We start from the raw sequence: 21,912 nt of genomic DNA on the forward strand, positions 1-21,912 counted from the left end.
TTGGTTCAATATTTGATGTCTATCTTTACCTCTTTGTACAATTACCATTTCCCCCAAAATAAGACATCCCCTGATAATAAGCCCAATCAAGCTTTTGAGCATATGGCAAGTGCTTATTTTAGGGTTAAAAAAAAAAATAAGAAATGGTCTTATTTTCGGGGAAAAGTATTTTTTTTTATTATGTACATTTACTTTTTACTCCCAGACAAATAAATATCTCCTAAAGAAGTTTGGATTTATTAGTTTATTAGATTATAAGTTTATTAGTCTCCTCCCTAGTTACACATGCTTTTGCAATAAAATGAAATACCAGGATAATATTACTGTAACAACCACCAAATGAATACTGTATCTGGCATAGTGCAGATTTCATTTTGGAATAGGTTAATTGTTCTTTAAATTTTTAATATACAATTTAGAATTGTAATACAAAACAGTGCCAAAAAAACCATTCTTATTGGAGTTAAGTTTTAAAACATTTGGTTTGGTTGGCTGATAAATAATTTATGACTTAATAAATCTCAGATTCCCATTCCCATTCTTTTTCTTTTTTTATATTAAATTTATGTAGGGCCTAAGGGGAAAAAGACATAGTTAAAACTTTAACCTTTGTCCTCTATCCAAACGAAATCATAATAAGTTTGCATCTGAATATTATCATCTTCATTCTAGATATTGAAGAATACACTTTATCATTCCCCCACTACTACTACCGCCACCACCACCAAATAACTCCCAAAATAAGACATCCCCTGATAATAAGCCCAATCAAGCTTTTGAGCATATGGCAAGTGCTTATTTTAGGGTTCAAAAAAATATATAAGAAAGGGTCTTATTTTCGGGGGAAAGTATTTTTTTTTATTATGTACATTTACTTTTTACTCCCAGACAAATAAATATCTCCTAAAGAAGTTTGGATTTATTAGTTTATTAGATTATAAGTTTATTAGTCTCCTCCCTAGTTACACATGCTTTTGCAATAAAATGAAATACCAGGATAATATTACTGTAACAACCACCAAATGAATACTGTATCTGGCATAGTGCAGATTTCATTTTGGAATAGGTTAATTGTTCTTTAAATTTTTAATATACAATTTAGAATTGTAATACAAAACAGTGCCAAAAAAACCATTCTTATTGGAGTTAAGTTTTAAAACATTTGGTTTGGTTGGCTGATAAATAATTTATGACTTAATAAATCTCAGATTCCCATTCCCATTCTTTTTCTTTTTTTATATTAAATTTATGTAGGGCCTAAGGGGAAAAAGACATAGTTAAAACTTTAACCTTTGTCCTCTATCCAAACGAAATCATAATAAGTTTGCATCTGAATATTATCATCTTCATTCTAGATATACACTTTATCATTCCCCCACTACTACTACCGCCACCACCACCAAATAACTCCCAAAATAAGCCTGCAAGTGAATTTAATCTTATACGAAGCAAGAGAACCAATTTAATCTAAAAGATAAGATTCTGGAGAAGGAATGTTTTAGTCCTGGCTTAGGTGTAGGTGGCTCAGCGGTTAAGACGCTGGGCTTGTTGGCTGGAAAGCCAGGAACTCGGGTTCAAGACCTGAGTGCCAGCCATCCTTGCCCCAGTTCCTGCCAAACTAGAAGTTTCAAAGCACACAAATGCAAGTAGATAAATAGGTACCACTTTGGTGGGAAGGTAACAGTGCTTTATGACATCATGCTGGCCACATAACTACGGAAACGTCTTTGGACAGCGCTGCTTCAATGGCCTTGAAACAGAGATGAGTACTGCCCCCTATAGTCAGAATGTCTTTGGACAGTGCTGGCTCAATGGCCTTAAAACAGAGATGAGTACTGCCCCCTATAGTCAGAATGACTAGCGGAGTAAAATGAATAAATGAATAACTGGCAGCTGGATAATATGTGCCAGTTATTCTCTCTTGGTCCTAGAATAAAGTCAATGGCAAACCATTTCTTAAAATGTTGCCATTAAAACTAACCTTCAAAGAAAGCCCTAACTGATTGACATAATTTCCCCAGGATTGTCTATCAGGAGCTGCTTCTTTGAATTCTTGCAAGGGTATAGTTATCTTCATAATGCAAAACACATTACACTTACTCTTAAAATGGAAGCAAATACTTTCAATCTACTCTTCACAGCCCCACCAGAGGAATAGAGAAGTGCATAAGCAAAAGATTATTCCTGCTCATTTCTGACACATTAAACATGAAACCATTAATTTAGGGCAGTACTAAATCATAATTTGGTGTAACTTGCACAATCCTATTACTTGCCCCTGCTAGCAGAAGTTGATAGGCACTTGCCTGCATTTTCAACTACTGATTACCGCAATTCATTATTCCATCTCGGTGAAAAGATTCTACTTAGTTTAACTAAATTGTGCCTCATCCTGGCTGGTTTCAGTAAATTTCAGTGAACTAGGGTTTGATCAATAAAATCAAGATGGCAACCATGAAACACTTAAAAAGCAGGTAGAGCTTTCATTGCACCATCATGGTTGCCTTGTTTTTGTTTGACCATGCCATGTGGACTGCATTGCAGGACACCACAGTAGGAAATAGTGATAGTTTCTACCAAATTGGATAGAATGATTAAAAAATCATTCTCTGTATAAGCAGAAACTAAAGCAATGTTCGTCTTATTACAAACTATTATTTGAGTGTTATAGTTCCTAAAACCTCAAATCAAAAGCTTAAATCAGGACTTCGTCTTAGCACTTTATCTAAGTCTGATATATAGTATTGAAGGTGGGAGGCTCATTCAAAGTACTGTATTTTGAATACACATTACCATTTATATATTTATTTGTTTATTGAATTTATATTGCCTCCTATTCACCCATGGTGACTCAAGGCAGCTTACAGAATATAAAACCTTATTTAAAACAATAAAACTAATAAAAAAGAATCAAATAAATTAATATAATATAATAAAACCCCCACCCGCCAGTGCCTTCCAGAAGAGTGTTAGAGTGGGGACCATTCTAATCTCTGGGTGAAGGATGTTCCAAAGAGAAGGAGCCACCACAGAGAAGTCCTTTCTTCTGGGTCCCATCAGGTGTATGTCCCACCTAGGGGATGGGACCCACAGTATTCCCTGTCTGACCCAGATCTGATGGGTCGGATAGATGTGACCGGCAAGAGATGGTGCCTCGGATAACCTGGTCCCGAGCCATGAAGAGCTTTAAAAGTGACAACCAGCACTTTGAATTGCACCCGGAAGCAAATCGGCAGCCAATGCAGCTCCTGCAGGAGAGGTAATACATGTGCACACTGAGGTCTGCACAAAACCATGCAGACCGCTGCATTTTGCACCAACTGGAGCTTCCAGATACTCTTCAAAGGCAGCCCCATGTAGAGCGTGTTGCAATAGTCAAGATGGGAAGTGATATAAGAGTTCCTTATTTCAGGTTTTTAATGTTGTTTTTTAAAAAAGAAAACCAAGGATTTTTTCCCCAGCAGACCACATGCAAGTCTATGAAAATAGATATACATACATACATACATGTATATATACATACACACACACATATACATACATACATACATACATACATACACATACCTGTTTTCCCCAAAAAATAAGACATCCTCTGATAATAAGCCCAATTGGGCTTTTGAGAGTATGGCAGTAAGGCCAAGCGCTTATTTCAGGGTTCAAAAAAATATAAGACAGGGTGTCAGGGTTCCAAGGAACACCTCCAATGAAATAAGGCTCTGAGGCTTGAGGTTCCTCAAAGTTCCAATTTATTAGAGATGTCATGTTGGCACAGCTGGGAAAACCCAAATCTGAAAGCTTCCAGGTTTTCCACACCCAGTTGACAATTCACAGCCCTGCCCCACACCCACAAGTTCATCACATTGTCCAATCAACTCTTCATACTCAATTAGATACAATATTCAGGCAGTCTCCATCAGACGCAGGATGGCCTTGAATACGGAATGTTGTTATGACTAACTTTCTACCGCTCCAACAACAACCCCCTCCCAACTTCCCCAGCTAAAATATGTGGCAGTTAAGAAGCAAAAAAGAAAATTGCCTTCCAAAACTGACACAGGGTCTTATTTTCGGGAAAACATGGTATTACATACATACATATATACATACACATGTCTGTCATCATACAGAAACAAGAAAAATGAATGTATCCATTAGATACATATCAAGATAAGTTTAATGGTATACATGAACCTCCAAATCAGCTCTGCATCATATTACAGAGTGTTGCCATGTAAATAGCTCATATATACTAGGCAGATTTTTTTTCTTTTAAATAGCTCATGTGGCAGAAAATGTTTGCCAGGAGCTTCATTGTTCTTCAGACCTCTTATAATAAATCTAATCTCAGTTTATTTGGCCATCTTTTGTAGGTGGTAAATCACTATTTAGTAACTATTTCTTATCAGGTGCTAAGAGAGTGGACAAACGATAATCATTTTCCTCATCCTCAGTTGAGAGCTACAAGAATTTAAACCTTGTTGTCCTTATACGTTGGGTTTGTATTTGATATCTAGCAGCCACTGGAATCTTTTTGTAATTGCTTTAATAGCTTTTCTTTAATCTATTTATAAGAACTCTGTGTCCTTAAAACACCCGTTTCCATTCTGACTTTTTGAGAGAAACCTGAGCATTCAGACCAGAATACCTCATGGACTTTTTTCACCGTTACAGATTTGTTCAGTCAATGAGATTATCAGGCCCTTACAAGTCAGGTACATGAAAATGCTCACTTCTTCAGGTGCCCATTTGGAAGATTTCTAATTTTTTCCCCAGGTTTTGTGTAAATGTTGGTTTTTCTCTTTTTTCCCCCCCCTTTACCCTGCCTCATTAATATAAATGATTGTTATATAATTTTAGTCTATCTTTTAAATCTTATAAACCACTCCTGTTACATAAGTCAAATAATTAAATAGCAACTCATTGAAGCATTTTATCATAATGCTCTGGCCAAATGTCACTTCAAGTTTTGTCCTTTCGAATTTTGTCTTTTTTCCCCCAATGCTTCTTTTTTTCACTTTTCCAGTATCATTGAATTGAAGAAACTGCTTACCTTTTTTTCTGCTAAAAGCACGATTCATGATGAGAAATCATCCACTGTGCATATGATTTAAACTAAAAAATAAAACAAAACAATATATATATATATATAAATATGCATGCATATATAAATAAAGATTTAAAAGTGACATTGATTTCACAATAGTTTATTTGCAAGTACTATTAGATTCATGTTACATATTATGAAAAATGTCCTTAAAAAAATAATTAACACATGTATTCTGCAATATACTTGAAATGCAATCTAAAAAAGGTGCTAAATGCAACAAAGTCTCACTAATCTCTATTAGATTTACCCTACAGTCCTTGAAGACTAAAATGCCAAGTATAAATATAAAAATAGGAAGTGAATTCCTTAAATTTAAGACAATATCGGCACTTGGAGTTTTCAGTGTACTTGAGCTGGCAGTTTCTTAGAACCCCATTTCCTAGAGATGGTTTTTGTTTTGTCTTGTTTTATTTCTGCTATAAAACAAGATACTACAAATGAATTTCTCTGGATTTTTGCCACCATAGTCATTGATTAACTCTGATCACATAGGTTTTATTTATAAATGAACCTCCAAATTAAATTCTGCTAGGTTCAGCTGACTTACTGGGGAAGCTGGTAGGGAAGATTTCAAATGGTGATCACATGATTGTGGGGCGCTTGGCAATATGGCGTAAGACATATGGGTTGTCAAGAGCCCAGATTGCAATCACGTGACCACTGGGGTGCTGCAGTGGCTGTAACTTTGGGCATGGATCTAAGTCTCTTCATTCAGTGCCATCTAGTGGTTGCTGAACAAATGGTCTTTAAGCACCAAGGGCCACGTTTATATTTCCAGAGCAACACAATTATTTATTAATTTCGAGCATACCAGTTTCTTAATGCAGAAAATGATGTACATATTAAAAAATCATATGTTCAGACATGATTACTGTTAACAAAGAGTGAAAGAACACAACTCTAATGAATGGGTGGTGGAACTCCCAAAATATGGCAATTATAGGGCATCTCCTCCAAGTTTATACTTGGAGGACAAATTAGAAGAAAAGAGATTTGAGATGAGTAAGTCTCAGAAGAGGTCTGAGAGAGTCTTAGCCTTGATAAACCCCCATCTCTCAGGTTAGGAATATACATATAGTGCCAAGGTAAGCAGATACTGACTGAATGTAGATGGATACACAGTAGAATCAAATAATTCATTTGTTCAAGTTGAATTAGCTTAAGTCATTTTTTTTACTCAAGATGAATTGATTTAAATCAATTTTTATAACATTTTACTTAAAACAAAACTTTAAACAAAAGTTTTAACTATTTTCTCCTATATTTTCCTGATATTCCATGTAGTTATCTCATAGGCAAGCAAGTAAATGAGGAAAAAAAGAGTTTAATGACAGCACGACAAATAGAATCTATAGAGATCTCCCATAATGCATGGAATTTCCCTTATTAATTTTTTAGAAAAATAAAAATTTTCATAACCAGATGGATACACAACGATTCAAAGACAGATTATATATAATTGTGCACATGATAGAATTTCTCTTCCACTCTGCTCTAAATTGCTATCCCTACACATTGCATGACACTTTTTTAAAAAAAAAGATGTTTTCATAAATAAAGTTTTGTCAATTCACATTTTTAAAAATGTCACTGTTTCTATTTTGAGAAGATAAAAATATGACCATGCTGTCCCTAGATCATGAGATTGTCTGCCTTTGCTTATATTGTACTAAGAAAGAAAGAAAGAAAGAGAGAGAGAGAGAGAGAGAGAGAGAGAGAGAAAGAAAGAAAGAAAGAAAGAAAGAAAGAAAGAAAGAAAGAAAGAAAGAAAGAAAGAAAAACCCATATAGCTAGAATGAAGCAGATCTTTCGAGCTCATCTTCAATGTGGGAAATTTTTCTGTAGGACAAGCTGCATTTGCATCTTGGCAATTCTTGGACTAGCATCATCTATAGCAGTGGTAGTCAACCTGGTCTTTACCACCCACTAGTGGGCGTTCCAGCTTTCATGGTGGGCGGTAGGGGTTTTTTCCGATACTGAAGCACTTTCCTTTTTTTAAAATTTAATTGACTTTTTAAAAAAATTTCATAGCATTATTTAAAAACATTTTCATTAGGTTTTCATAAAATTCCCTGTGACAATTTAAATTTCTGAAAATATACTATTTGTATTGCCCGTGCATAAGTTTAGTTCACGTTACGTAAGTGAAACTAAATGGTGCTATAGTGCGACTGCAAACAAAAGAGCCTTGTCCCAGAATAGTTTGCATATCTCCCCCCACAACACCTAGCTGTAACAGACAAGCAGAGCTGGTAGCCGGTGTGCCCCCCCTCCCAAAACCCAATCCACGATGCACGGGAGGCATGAGCAGATGATGATACACGGCGCATTACTGTGCGGGCGGTTAGAAAATTTTACTACTAACAGAGATATAAAAATGGGCGGTAAGTATAAAAAGGTTGACTACCCCTCATCTATAGTGTTTATATTATTAACAGTTTCACAGGTTCCAGAACAGATTGATTTATTAGGAGCTGCCAGAAACTTCTCTTCTGTAGGAAAGGCAAAAGAGTATTATTCCAGGTAATGGCAAGACCAGGAAAAGAAAAGGATCATAGAAACAGAGCCCAATTTCTGTCTGGATACTAATACAATTGTGTTAGTAATTGTGGCACTATCCTCCTTAAAACTAGCAGATTTAAAGTAGAAAAAGTAGGATTCTTGATAACTCTTCACAGAACACGATGAGGATAGTGAGATGCATGGTGGAGCAAATTCCATTCATTCTACCATGCAGTGAATTCAATCTGGGACTCTGCTCTTTGTAAATCAGGAATAGGATATTGAGATCTATTGTTTACTCATGAATGATTTATGTTAGATTGGCAACTGTTTTCACTATGCAGAGAATTGAATACCTTGCCCTGGTGTATCTGTTCAGACACATCAATGTATGATACCACTCAGAGTAGTTTAAAATTGGACAGAAGCATAAAAACGTAACTAAATCAAAGCACAACTAATATCTAGAGCTGACAAATGGAATAATTGAACAAAAAAATAAAATAAAAGGATAACAGAGTAAGCAAACACATTATGTACATCATGAATAAAATATTCAGTCTGGAAGGGTTCATCCACTTTTGATAGCATAATTGATGCCACAATTATGGCATCTTTCGAGACTTATGGGAATGCTTTGGAGTGGGCAGCAATGTCATGTGACAGTTCTACTCTTTTCTTTCGTCTCTGGTTTCAATCAATGTTAAGTAGGAATGAGATTGAGTCCATGACCTCTCACTTGTGGGGGGGGACTTATGACACTTGTGGGGGTCATAGGACTTGATAGTTGCTCTTGTTTAACATCTACATGAAACCACTGGGTGAGCCATCAGTTTGGGGTCAAGTATCATTAATAAGTTGATGATGCCCAACTATACATCACAATTCCAGATCAAACAAGGTCTGATATTGAAGTCTGTCCCAGTGTGTGGAATCTTTATGGGTCTGGATGGTGAAGAACAGACATAATTTTGACAAGAGAGAGGGGGTGAGGATATTTAAGCCCGCTAGATCTGATGATTTTCCATTTTGGGGCTTGGGTGAGGTTGCACATTCCTCATTGAACACTGGTGCACAATCTGAAAGTTGTCTTAGACTCAGATCCTTTTAAAAAGTTGTAGTTAAGAAGGTCCTTGTAGAGTATATCTAGTGCACTCTTTCCTGGACTGACAGGCTCTTCAGACAGTTACCTCCAACTTGATCAACTCTTGGATGGATTACTGTAAGACACTCTACATGGGGTTGTCCATGAAGAAGCTACAGCTAGATCAGATATACTAATGCAGGAAATGAAAGGCATGTCCTCATGCTTATGGAAGCCAACCACTTTATAAGCAGTATTGGTTACTAATTAGATTCTAGATGTAATTCAAGGTACTAGTTATCACCATAAAGTCTTAATGGCATAAAGAAGAGATTGGTTATTTGAGGGACTGCCTCTCTGGTTCTTCCTCTACATCCAGTGAGCTAGGAAAAGTGGGTGTGTTTGGGGCCCCATTAATTTAGCCATGTCATGTCATGGAACCCAAGCCTTTTCTGTCATAGTGCCTGCCCTCTGGAATGATATCCCTCCAGAGATTCAAATAGATCCCACCCTGATCTCCCAGTACTTGCACATGGTGATTCCCTGTCAAATGGTTTTTGTTGTTGTTGTTGTTGTTGTTGTTGTTTAGATCAGGGGTCTCCAACCTTGGCAACTTATGGACTTCAACTCCCAGAATTCCTCAGCCAGCTTTGCTGGTTGAGGAACTCTGGGAGTTGAAGTCCACAAGTCTTAAAGTTGCTAAGGTTGGAGACCCCTGGTTTGCTCTGGGAGTTGAAGTCCACAAGTCTTAAAGTTGCTAAGGTTGGAGACCCCTGGTTTGCTTATGATTTTTTATCTTGTTTTTTTAATACCTTTCCTATTAGACTGTAAGCCACCCATGCTCTCTGGGAATAAGGTAGCCTACAACTTCTACTAAATAAAGCAAATAATGAATGTACTTAACTCTGAAGAAGCTTGCAGCATGGCCAGTGAAATATCACCATTGCCCCATCATTCAATATCATTCATTTTCCCACACAGCATTGGTCATAAGTCATTTTGATAATCAAGAGCAGCTGTGAAAACCTACCCACTATGATTAATATTTGAATAATATTGAATAATATTTATTTACTGAATCTTTTTGCTTATCTGGAAAGCTTGCAGCACTTCTTTTTTTTTAAAAAAAACCTTTTACTAAATATATCTTAAAGCACGGAAACCATAGTGCAGTAATAATGATTTGCCCATGATTATGATGATTCCCTTGAAACAGGAAGGAAGCTTGATCATTATTTTTTTTTATACTATGCAAACAAATTATCCAATTCAAATGGTGGGGAAAAACTGAAGATTTAAAAACTACTTATCCCAAACCCTGAGGAACTCAAATGAGAGGGCAGAAGGAAGGGAACAGCTATGGGGATGAGATAAAGACTGGCAAATCAGCTACCACTACTTCTGCTTCGTGAAAAAACAGAAGAGATGGGGAGGCAGAAAGTGGAAACTGGGCAGTATTAGAAAAGGAAATATAAAGAGATACTGTTTTTCAAATTTCACTAATGGAACCAAAGGTAACACTAATCTTAGAACAACGAGGGCCTGAGTGAGGAAAATGGAGACAGAGTGAGGAAAATAGAGAAGAAATAAAGAATTATGTGGTACAAATACAGGCAATACAACAATAAAGCATACGGGAAGACAAGGCTAATAGATTCTTCTGGAAAAAAGTGTAGTATTCTTGGTATTTAAATAATGTATATTTATTTAGAGGCCCAATTTTGAGATGGGCATCTGGTTAACTGAAATCACTTAATTACTGAATGCAGTATTTCTAGCAGAAAAAAAGTGCATGATAAATACTAATTTGGAGAGTATCTCTTTTTGCATGTAATGTAGAACGCAAAACACTACAAAGCACTGGAAGAAAGGCTCGATTCAAACCTTAACATCCAAAATATATCTACTCCTCAACAAAATTCAGGCCTAATACTATTCAGTACACAGCACTACATGCAGGAGTAGTTGGAAAGGCTCTGTCACCTTGGAGATGAGCAACTATTCCATTTCCATGCCATTTCTCTTGCCAAATATCTCACTTTAACACAGTGATTTTCCCCAGAATGCCAGAGAGATTCCTTCATGTCCAAAGCAAAAGTTTGATTTTAAGCATTTGCAACTGAAAGGCATGTGGATCCATGCATGAGGAATGGTAAACCTTTAATTGACCAGAGAAGTTATCTGGAACTGCACATTGTGACCAGCCCCAAATGTCATATGAATAAGAGACAACTTTAAAGATGTGGACAAAATGACAGGTCAAGGTAGATTAGTTGAATTAGTCTCAACCCAACCCACCTCACAAAATTATTGTTTTAAAGAAAATGCTCAGCGGGGCATTATGTCTGCCACCCTGAGTACTATAAAACAAATAATAATAATTTGACCATACTGGACTGGTCTCATAAGTGGAGTTTCTCTCCCATAAAAAATATGGTGAAATGTAATTTACAAAAACCCATACTGGGTTAGTCATTCTCCAAGTCAACAAGGAGTGTGTTAAGTGTTGGGGTTCCTGGACATCTGGTAACAAATGGGCTACAGAACTCAGGACTGTTGGCTGAGCAACCATAGTCAACAGCTGCAGGACTATTGGAAGAAAATTTGCTTACTCATCACAAATATACAAACATTGTACCAAGAAATAATGACCTGTTATCATAAATAAAATCCAGACACATCAGTTCTGGAACATGCAAAATCAAAAATAACAGAGGCTAGCAGATCAAGCTTTGATTTATAATACAAAATAAAGTATTCACAGAAGCAGTTTTGGAAGAACCCTACCCAGGACAAAGAAATTAAATCCTTGCCAGAAGCAGCTCAAATTGTTGAGGCAAACTAGGGTGAGTTGGAGGTAGATGAAGCCAGCATAGCTACTGAATTATTTTCATTCCCAAAACAGGTATGGATGTGGAATGTTGCAAGTTTACCACACAGTTGAAGAATAATAAAGGGCATTGAAATAATGTTTGAAGGACAATGAAGAAGATACACTTAAATTAGTACATGAAGGTTAACTGAATATTGGAGAGACCAAACTGATTTATAAAAAAGACCAAATGAGGAATAGAAAAAAGACATGGCAAAGAAAAGTATTACATGCCAGTATATAAACAAAACTAGCAGGCAAAGCAGATAGCAAGAAGATCTGGCAATGACTAAGAGCAGGAAAGTTGAAGAAATAGACAGAGGACTTAATTCTAGTTACAGAAGATGAAGAACAAATAGTAATTCTTATGTCCTTGATTAAGACTGGAATTATTATGTTTCCACCAGTCATAAACTATGAATCTAATTGTAGATTACACATACATAATAATAAATCCCACTAGGCAGATAATTACTCAGCAGTGAGATTTAACTGGTATTGTGATGAATTTCATCCTAGTCCAGAATGTGTTCTTGGTTTAACAAATAAAGCAAGCTAGGAGACATTTCCCAGCAATACCCTTTCTGGGACCAATCTTGATCCAATTAGAAGTTTGAATTTTTAAATTCAAACAAGCAGAGCTTGAAATTTGCTAAAGCAGCTCAAGTCAAGAAGCCGACCATTGAGTAACAGAACCCATAGCTAAAATATAAAACCTCATATAACTGCAGAAACCCTGAAGACACTGACTCTTCCTTCTTGCGGTGCTGTTGTAGAATATGAAGCATAATAAATAGCAAAGAATATCTTCTCTTTTACAAAGTACTATTAAGTGTATTCATTCTGGTTGAAAAAAACAACCGGAGGAGCGAGGAAATGTACACAGTCCAGATGGGTCAAAAGATCTTTGTGGGAAAGCTTAATGACTGGCATTCCATTCACCACAATGATGATTATAATTGTTTTAAAATGTTATAGAGCTTGAGGCAACAACAACAGGCTAAGATATTTTCACCACTTTGATTAACTATTTAGAATCTGTCCTGGAAATCCAGAGCAGTAATTTGTGTAGAAGCAGTTCTTTCAGTAGTTGTATCAACAAGGGTTTCTATTTTAGTGAAAGAGGTAAACAGTGACTTCTACATAATGAAGCACCGGTTGCCAAAACACTCAGCCATGAGTTGAAAACTGAGCTAGTCTGTCATGAAAATGGTGAACAACATTAAAAGTAGGTCACTTACATCATGCCTCTGTACTAAATTGTGTGAAGAGCGTAGAAGAACTCACTCACATTCTCTTAAAACTGCTAAAAGAAAAATGGCTGAGGAAGATATTAGAGTTGGTTTCTCTAGTACTCCACCTTACATCAATCTCATCATGCTTGAGTATACCACTAGGCAACAATAAATCTCAATAACATTTTTTTTTTGGTCATGCTGTTTCCTAGGAGTTTAAAATTGGAAATATATCGGTAATGCAACCACATATAATAAATAAGCAACTCTGAAGAATGTTGATTTATTGGCAACATCTTTTCTTTAAGTTATAATTGCAACAAGATTCTTCTGAAAGCAATCTCCTTCCTTAGGCTAAGCTTCTTATAAATTCCAAATCAATTTGATCTAACGCTCTGAGAACTATGCTCCCTGCTTTGCTCTCAGTGGCAAATTCATTTTGGGACTTAAGCTAGGCTGAGAATGGGAGTCTGCCTTAAATATGACTGAAATAAGTCTTAGTTGTTGTTGGTAGAGTCCTTGGCTCAACTTATCCTGGCTGACAAATTCACCTCCATTTGGAAGAAGTGAATAGTTACTGATTGTGGCTTAGTGTGAACTTTTACTTCATGCTCTGTTAATGATGGGGTTGAAGACAGCCATGCTTGAAGCTTAGCAAAAAGCATCTGAGTCTGACTAACAAGATGACCAAAAGAAATCCTCATATCACCACTCCATTACTTACAGTGACATTTCTTATTCCATCCCCAGATACCTCTACAATACTACCTGTCCCACATAGAAGTGTGATTGGACAATAAAAAATTCTATTCTATTCTATTCTATTCTATTCTATTCTATTCTATTCTATTCTATTCTATTCTATTCTATTCTATTCTATTCTACTCTACTCTATTCTATTCTATTCTATTCTATTCTATTCTATTCTATTCTATTCTATTCTATTCTATTCTATTCAATTCTAGAAGAGGTATTCACCAGCCAGGTTTTGACACCCCATCTCCAAAGACAATGGAGGAAAGATATAACAGCATCCCTTTTGAAAAGTACCTTTGTGTCTATTGAGATGCAATGACTGAGACTTATTATCCTCCTTGTTCTCCATGCATCATACTTAGCATTTAGAGTTAATCTTCTTCCACAACAGCAGATGCTGCCCTTAATCTGAATTCTTACTCTTTCTGTTGACAGATCAATTCAAGATAATGATTTCAAAAGTGAAAATTTCAAAATTGCTCTGCTATAAACTAATTAAAAGACAATGGTTTTGATGTGTATGCCTTCGCACTCCAATTCCATTTCATTTATACTGACACACATAATCGCATATATGCCTGTATGTGCACATACCCACTTTTCTTTCTTTTTTCTCTTTTAATCTATATTGAATAGCATCCATAAAATCTACCTTATTATTAGCTTTTTTAAAAATGCCTTTTTGGTCTCTGATCTTACAGATATCACATACAACATACTGGAGTAGATTTTAAATTTTATATTGGTTTTAATGGGTTTTATTATTTATATGGTTTTTTAAAAAATTGGGCCACGTAGAATAAGCTTTTTAACTGTTATTTTATTCTGTATTTATATGTATTTTTATTTGCCTGTGAACCGCCCTGAGTCCCTAGGGAGATAGGGCGGTATATAAATATGATAAATAAATAAAAAATAAATAAACAATTAAATAAGATTACTCATTTAGTTGCACTGCATTGATATACATTATTAACAATCCTTGTGAAATTAAATCACAGATGAAATGGGGATATCTGAGTTGAAGATGGACGTGAGAAGAAATATAAATCAGAAAATATTAGATAAGCTTTCCAAGGAACAGTATTTATGGTTGTGTATATGATTACTAAGGAAACGTTTCAATACTCTCAGAAATAAGCTCAGTTAAGTCTTTGAAGGAGCTATGACTTTTTTCAGGTTCATGCAATGAAAAGTCCTGCAAGACCTTAAAATTGCTTAATACAGATGAAAATGCCAACTTGATGGCAAAAGATTATGGAAATAACCTTCTTGATTTGATTAAATTATGAGTGTTAATTATCTTAAAAGCATAACGTACTTCTTTCATTTTTTTGGACTGTTGAAATTGTGTAAAATGTATCCATTAGTGTTCTGCATTTCTTAAAATCATTGAGGAACAGAATCAATATACATTTTATTTACAGATCTTCTATTAGACTGTCACTTTATTTTGGAGCAGAACAGAGAATAAGCCTTGTCAGTCGTAGCCTGACTCACCCTGTGAAATATCTTCTTCCCTGAGGCGAAGATAACCCATATCTTGCTTTTATTTATTTATTTATTTATTTATTTATTTATTTATTCATTCATTCATTCATTCATTCATTCATTCATTCATTCATTCATTCACACTAGATAACACCTTTATTAAGTTAAACAACAGACACAAGGGAGTGTGCAAACTTTTCAATTCCCTGAAAGATTTCATTCTGTTAGACAGTTTTTTTAAAAAAAGAAAGCAGGGAGAAAGGGCATCCATTTTTTAATTTTTTTTTACATGTGGCTTGTATCTCCATTAAGTGGAGATTTTCAATTTTGCTGGAAAGTTACTGTGGATGACGTCCAGTTTAATTTGCACCCAGCCCAATCCTTACATTCAGAGCAGAGGAAGTGCAAACGGTACTCACTTTAGTTAGCAGGGGAAAAAAGATGTTTATTAGACATCAGCAAGCATCAAAAATAGTTAACAGGCATAGATGAAATAAAATTTAGGCAAAAGCAGGGAAATACAAAAGTATTTGCACAACAGACAACAATTTACATTATTTATACATTTCGTTATGCCAAAGGGGGGAAGAATTTCATAGAGCCCCACAAAACCATCCTGTGAGTAAGTAGCATGTACAGTAACATTTGGTTACTCCAATTTTACTTGCTTGCCTTTCAAAAACCAGGAGCATTCTTGTTTGCTATGCATTTGAAGGCAGAATATGCTTTACATCTCTCCTGAGCCTTTGGTTTGACATAAGTCTACATTTCATAACTATAAATCTAATTACATTTATAGACTCTGATAGTTTATTTTATGGACTGTGCTATTTTATTGGATGTATGCCACTTGGGAGTCCCTGAATATGGGTACTGTATAAATTGGGTAAATAAATAGCTCCTATATACATGTTTTAATAAACCATTTTTACTTATTTAATCTTCATGGACTCAATAATAATTGTTGACAGGGAGGGAGGGACAGAGGGAGGGAAGGAGAGAATGTGTGTGTGTGTGTGTGTGTGTGTGTGTGTATGTAGGTCTTGGCATTTTTGGGTCTTTTCCTGTGTAAGGTTGAGAGTATCTTGGCGACGTTTCGACGAGGTCTCAGTCATCATCTTCAGGCTGGTGTTTTCGGCTTCGTGCTTCTGTGAGCAAAGTGTGGTTGGAGCACGAAGCACGAAGTCGAAAACACCAGCCTGAAGATGATGAGTGAGACCTCGTCGAAACGTCGCCAACCTTACACGGGAAAAGACCTGAAAATGCCAAGACCTACATACCTATACCCGTGAAAACCTATGAAAACAAACAAATATACATACATACATACACACATACATACATATATATATATAGTATATAGATAGTCATTTATTTATTACTAAAATTGGCAACAAAATTTCTGTTGCTAAGCAGGGTGGTTCTTAAGTGAGTCGTGCCTGATTTTACTATCTTTATTGCCATAGTTATTAAGCAAATCACATGGTTGTTAAGTGAGCTTCCCCCATTGACTTTGCCTGTTGGAAGGCAGCTGGGAAGGTTGCAAATGGCAGTCACATGACACCAGGATGCTGCAACCATTTTAAATACAAGCCAATGCCCAAATTCTGATCATGTGACTATGGGGATGCTACAATGGTTTAAGTGCAAATACTGGTCATAATTAACTTTTTTCAGTGCTATTGTAGCTTTGAATGGTTACTAAATGAATGTCTTGACATTCAACTGTACTCAAGTTTTCTTACTTATTATATATTTCATACATTCATTGATTTTTTTGGAAGGAACTTAAGAATATTATCAGGTATTTTATACAATATGAAGTCTCTGCTAAGAGGAAACACCATGAGCAGAGCTAAGTACAAAGGCTTCCTGTGGTTCAGTGCGAATTTCATCCAGGCTTGTTTTGCTTTACATTTTAGGGAAAGATTTTGAGAAGAGGTTTTATTTATCTTTTTTTTTAAAAAAAATGGAAAGCAAAAGAAGCAGCAGGAGCAAGATGCCTTGAATAAATGTTTTGAAGTAAAGCTAAAATGGGATTATGTTACACTTTGATTAAAATCGTTTGGAGAAACACTTAAATATGTCAAATTATACTGAACATATGTAGCAAAATCGTAAAAACGTAAATATGTTTTGATAAAAACAAACAGAGTCCATAATTAGGGCAGCCAAAATAGAGTACTTTGCTCAATCTGAGGTAAATAGAGTTAATTATTACAGCTTGATTAGCACTTTACTAGTTTAGCACCAAAAATTCTAGTCTTTTAATATGCCCTATGAGGTGACAGAAGACTTATTGTATAGCCCTAACTCTAATGCAACTATAATGCAAGTGCCATGAAAATAATAGTGTGGTGCTAATCACTTCCAGAAAACAGAAAAAGAATGCAAAAATAAGCACTCAGAAGTTAAACTCAAATCTTCTTGAATTTCAAGCCTGTCTTCCAATCTTGAATTTTTTTTACTCAAAATGGAATTACAATCTCAAAGTCAATCCAGAGTATGGCAGCAGGGAGAATTGGCAGTGACAACAGGAGAAGAATTTAGGATCACATATAAGTTATCTACCCATGGAGTTACTCTTAAATCATTAATCATCAAAAGACAATATAATGCAAGATAGTTAAGAAGTTTTTATTTTGGATGAGAAGTGAAATGTCTTTAAAAAGAACAAGAAAGTCTAGTTGCTTCCTGAAAAAGCACCTTTGGAACAACCATGACCTGGATGACTGAGAACCTCTACAGACTTATAGTTAAGAACACTTTTTCCAAGTAACTAGAAGTTCAAAAAATTTGCTTTGGATTATTAGACTATAAGTGAGCAAATCGTAGCCTCAAAGAATATAGCCCCAATTGAGTGAATAGCATTAAAAAATAAAATTAATTAGGGATGAAACTGAAATGGAAGACTTTTAAAGAAAATGTATCAGAAATTTGTTTTTGGAACAAGAATGATACAATAAAAAGTAGTACTGAAGAGAATGCTATAAATGTTACCATAAAAGAATGAATTGATAAAATAAAGTAATATGCTGTGAGAATGTTCAAAAATGATAAGATTGCAGGGGTACCTTGTGTAGTTCAAAAAAGTGCAAATTTGATGTGATTTCCTTATGGAACAGTGCTTCAATTTGTTTAATATTTGTTAAATACTCTATGCTCAAAGATTGGAAGAATGCTTTTTCCCTACTGCAAGGGGATGGAGAGCAAGAATGAATGTAAAACACAAATGGTTTAGTTGGTGAAGTGTGACTGGGAAGATGTTTGAATGAATTCTGATTGAACAGGGAGAAAAGGAGACAATGACCAGAATTTGAGACGTGCACAACTGAATTCCAAGCAGGATTTCGGCAGACCAGATTTTTTTCCTTCTTCAGCATTAAAGAACACTGATTGAAAAAAGTGTATTTATTTTTTTAAAAAGGATACGATATAAGCTTGAATTATCAAATGTTTTGTATGAATATGGAGTTGAAGTGTGGTATAGATGGAAGTTAAGCATAGGCAAGAAAAAAAATTGAATACATAGCAAATACTTCAAATTTTGAGCCAGGAATAAAAGAATTATGGGGATACCCTAACTGCCTAGTAGGCTTATGAATAATTGTATACAGAATGCTTGTGGTAATATTAGAAGGTATATTTGTTGGAAATGTGTACTTGTTGAATGTACAATATGTGTACTTCGTATACAGATGATGCTGTGTTGTGGGTTAATGACCCACAGTAATTGGAGCAAATATTAGATAGACTATATCAATAGTCTCCAACCTTGGTCCTTTTAAGACTTGTGGACTTCAACTCCCAGAGTTCCTCAGCCAGCTTTGCTGGCTGAGGGACTCTGGGAGTTGAAGTCCACAAGTCTTAAAGGAACCAAGGTTGGAGACCCCTGGACTATATATGATGCAATGGATCTGAAAATTAATGTAAATTAATGTATCAAGGATCAAAATGGTTGTGTTTGGCATAGGAAGCTATTGCCAAAGACCATGAGGAAGCATAAGAAGCAGAAAAAGAGAATTTTTTTTCCTAATTTGCAATGAGAATTCCAGAGTTATGCAAAAGATATTTAAATGTTTCTCCAGGTTAGAACTGCCTCTTCAACTGTTAGTATTAAAGGATGTGACAGTGGAAAATGATCTTTCAGAAGGTGTGTTTAAAGAAAATATGGAAACATAAAGAGCCTAATTCCAATTGTTATGTACTGTTACTTCAAAAGGAATTTGGCCTAACAAATAAAACTAATTGGTAGTTTCACCAACTGAAATATCACTGTTTTTGAACCATCCTTCAATGCATTTTTTTCTCTATCTTTGAGGATATTCAAGACTATGTAGTTAGTAATTTGGATGCTGCAACACACACACATGCACAAACAAACACAAAAATGTACAGTAAACCAAATACGAATAATTTATGGCCCTACAAATATTGAATGACTGCAAGCATCTGTTACAATTACTCAAACAGTTAGAGGGACAATTTCCTCTTCTCTATATTATATATACAAACTCATCACACCACATTTAAATTTTCAAATTATGACGTGACTTTATAAAACAAGCATCAAAATTCAACAACACAGAATTTATTTATTTATTTATTTATTTAATCATATTTATATACCGCCCTATCTCCCAAGGGACTCAGGGCGGTTTACAGGCACTAAAAACAGATAAATAGAATATAAATACAATATAAAACATTTAAAAAACTTATTCTAAAGTTTAAAAATAGAAATAAAACCCAATTTAAAACCCAAAATTTAAAATCTAGCTCAGTCCTGCACAATTAAATAAGTATGTTTTAAGCCCGCGGCGGAAGGTCCGAAGGTCCGAAAGCTGACGAAGTCCGGGGGGTAGATCGTTCCAGAGGGTGGGAGCCCCCACAGAGAAGGCCCTTCCCCTGGGCGTCGCCAGACGACATTGCCTCGCTGACGGCACCCTGAGGAGACCCTCTCTGTGAGAGCGCACGGGACGGTGGGAGGTATTCGGTCGCAGTAGGCGGTCCCAGAATAACCCGCCCAATGCCATGGAGCGCTTTAAAGGTGGTCACCAAAACCTTGAAGCGCACCGGAAGGCCACAGGAAGCCAGTGCAGTCTGCGAGGATAGGTGTCATATGGGAGCCACGAGGGCTCCATCTATCACCCGCAGCTGCATTCTGACTAACTGTAGCCTCCGGATGCCCCTCAAGGGAGCCCCATGTAGAGCATTGCAGTAATCCAGGCGAGACGTCACGAGTGCGTGAGTAACCGTGGATAGGCATCCCGGTCCAGAAAGGCGCAACTGGCGTACCAGGCGAACCTGGTAGAACGCTCTCCTGGAGACGGCCGTCAAATGCTCTTCTAGAGACAGCCGCTCATCCAGGAGGACGCCTGTTGCAGACCCTCTCCATCGGGGCCAATGACTCGCCACCGATGTTCAGCCGCGGATTTAGCTGACTGTACCGGGATGCCGCATCCACAGCCACTCTGTCTTGGCGGGATTGAGCTTGAGCCTGTTTCTCCCCATCCAGACCCGACGGCCTCCAGACACCGGGACAGCACTGATAGCTTCGTTGGGGTGGTTCGTGTAGAAAAATACAGCTGAGTATCATCCGCATACAGCTGATACTTCACACCGAAACCACTGATGATCTCACCCAGCGGTTTCATGTAGATAAAGAACAGAAGGGGCGAGAATCGACCCCGCGGCACCCCACAAGTGAGGCGCCCGGGACGACCTCTGCCCCCTGTCAACACCGACTGCGACCGTCGGAGAGATAGGAGGAGAACCACCGATAAACGGTGCCTCCCACTCCCAATCCCCCCAACCGGCGCAGCAGGATACCATGGTCGATGGTATCGAAAGCCGCTGAGAGGTCTAATAGGACCAGGGCAGAGGAACAACCCCTATCCCTGGCCCTCCAGAGATCATCTACCAACGCGACCAAAGCCGTCTCCGTGCTGTAACCGGGTCGGAAACCGGACTGGAACGGGTCTAGATAGACAGTTTCATCCAGGTGCAAGGGAAGCTGATATGCCACCATATTTCTACAACCTTCGCCGCAGCGAAGGTTGAGACCGGACGATAATTACCTAAAACAGCCGGGTCCAGGAAGGCTTCTTAAGGAGGGCCTCACCACCGCCTCTTTCAAGGCGGCCGGAAGACACCTCCACCAAAGAAGCGATCGAATCGCCTGAGCCAGCCTCGTGTCACCTCCCGAGTGGCCAGCACCAGCCAGGAGGGCACGGGTCCAGTAAACACGTGGTGGCATTCAACCTACCCAGCAACCTGTCCATGTCCTCGGAGCCACAGGGTCAAACTCATCCCAAATAATGTCGCCAAGACCACCCTCGAGCGTCTCACCCGCATCACCGCAATCTTGGTCCAGACCATCCCGGTTGAACGATTTTATCGTATAGATAACCGTTAAACTCCTCAGCCCGTCCCTGCAACGGGTCATCCCGCCCCTGATGAAGGAGGGAGCGAGTCACCAAACAGGGCGGCCGGGCGGTTATCTGCCGATGCAATGAGGGAGGAGGCGAGCTACGCCTCGCTTCCTCAATGCCACTAGGTAAGTCCTAGTATAGGACTTCACTAGTGTCCGATCAGCTTCGAACGGCTAGACCTCCAGGAACTCTCTAGGCGCCTTCTCCGCGCTTCATCCCCTCAGCTCCTCGGAGAACCAAGGAGCCGATTGGGCCCTGTGCCGGGTCAGAGGCCGCAAAGGCACGACTCGGTCTAAGGCCCCGCCGCGCCCGCTCCCAGGCCGCAACAAGTTCCTCGGCCGAGCCGTGAGCCAGACCCTCAGGAAATGGCCCAAGCTCCGTCCGAACCCATCCGGTCCATCAGGCGCCTGGGACGGAACCAACGATCG

General features: G+C 37.5%; 1 protein-coding gene across 6 annotated transcripts in view; it reads right to left on the bottom strand.

Moving 5' to 3' along the window:
- Window positions 1-21,912, bottom strand: part of GULP1 (GULP PTB domain containing engulfment adaptor 1) — a 160,277-nt gene that overhangs the window by 61,832 nt on the left and 76,533 nt on the right. For 5 of the 6 annotated variants that reach the window (XM_058189024.1, XM_058189033.1, XM_058188990.1 and 2 more), the window contains one exon: window positions 5,054-5,115. The exons of the other annotated variant lie outside the window; for it this stretch is intronic. In XM_058189024.1, the coding sequence (XP_058045007.1) occupies window positions 5,054-5,081 (28 nt within the window). In that variant the 5' untranslated portion in view covers window positions 5,082-5,115. The remainder of the gene's footprint in view (window positions 1-5,053; window positions 5,116-21,912) is intronic. 6 annotated transcript variants of the gene reach the window in all.

Source organism: Ahaetulla prasina, chromosome 1, assembly GCF_028640845.1.
Source record: "Ahaetulla prasina isolate Xishuangbanna chromosome 1, ASM2864084v1, whole genome shotgun sequence".
NCBI classification, from domain to species: domain Eukaryota; kingdom Metazoa; phylum Chordata; class Lepidosauria; order Squamata; family Colubridae; genus Ahaetulla; species Ahaetulla prasina.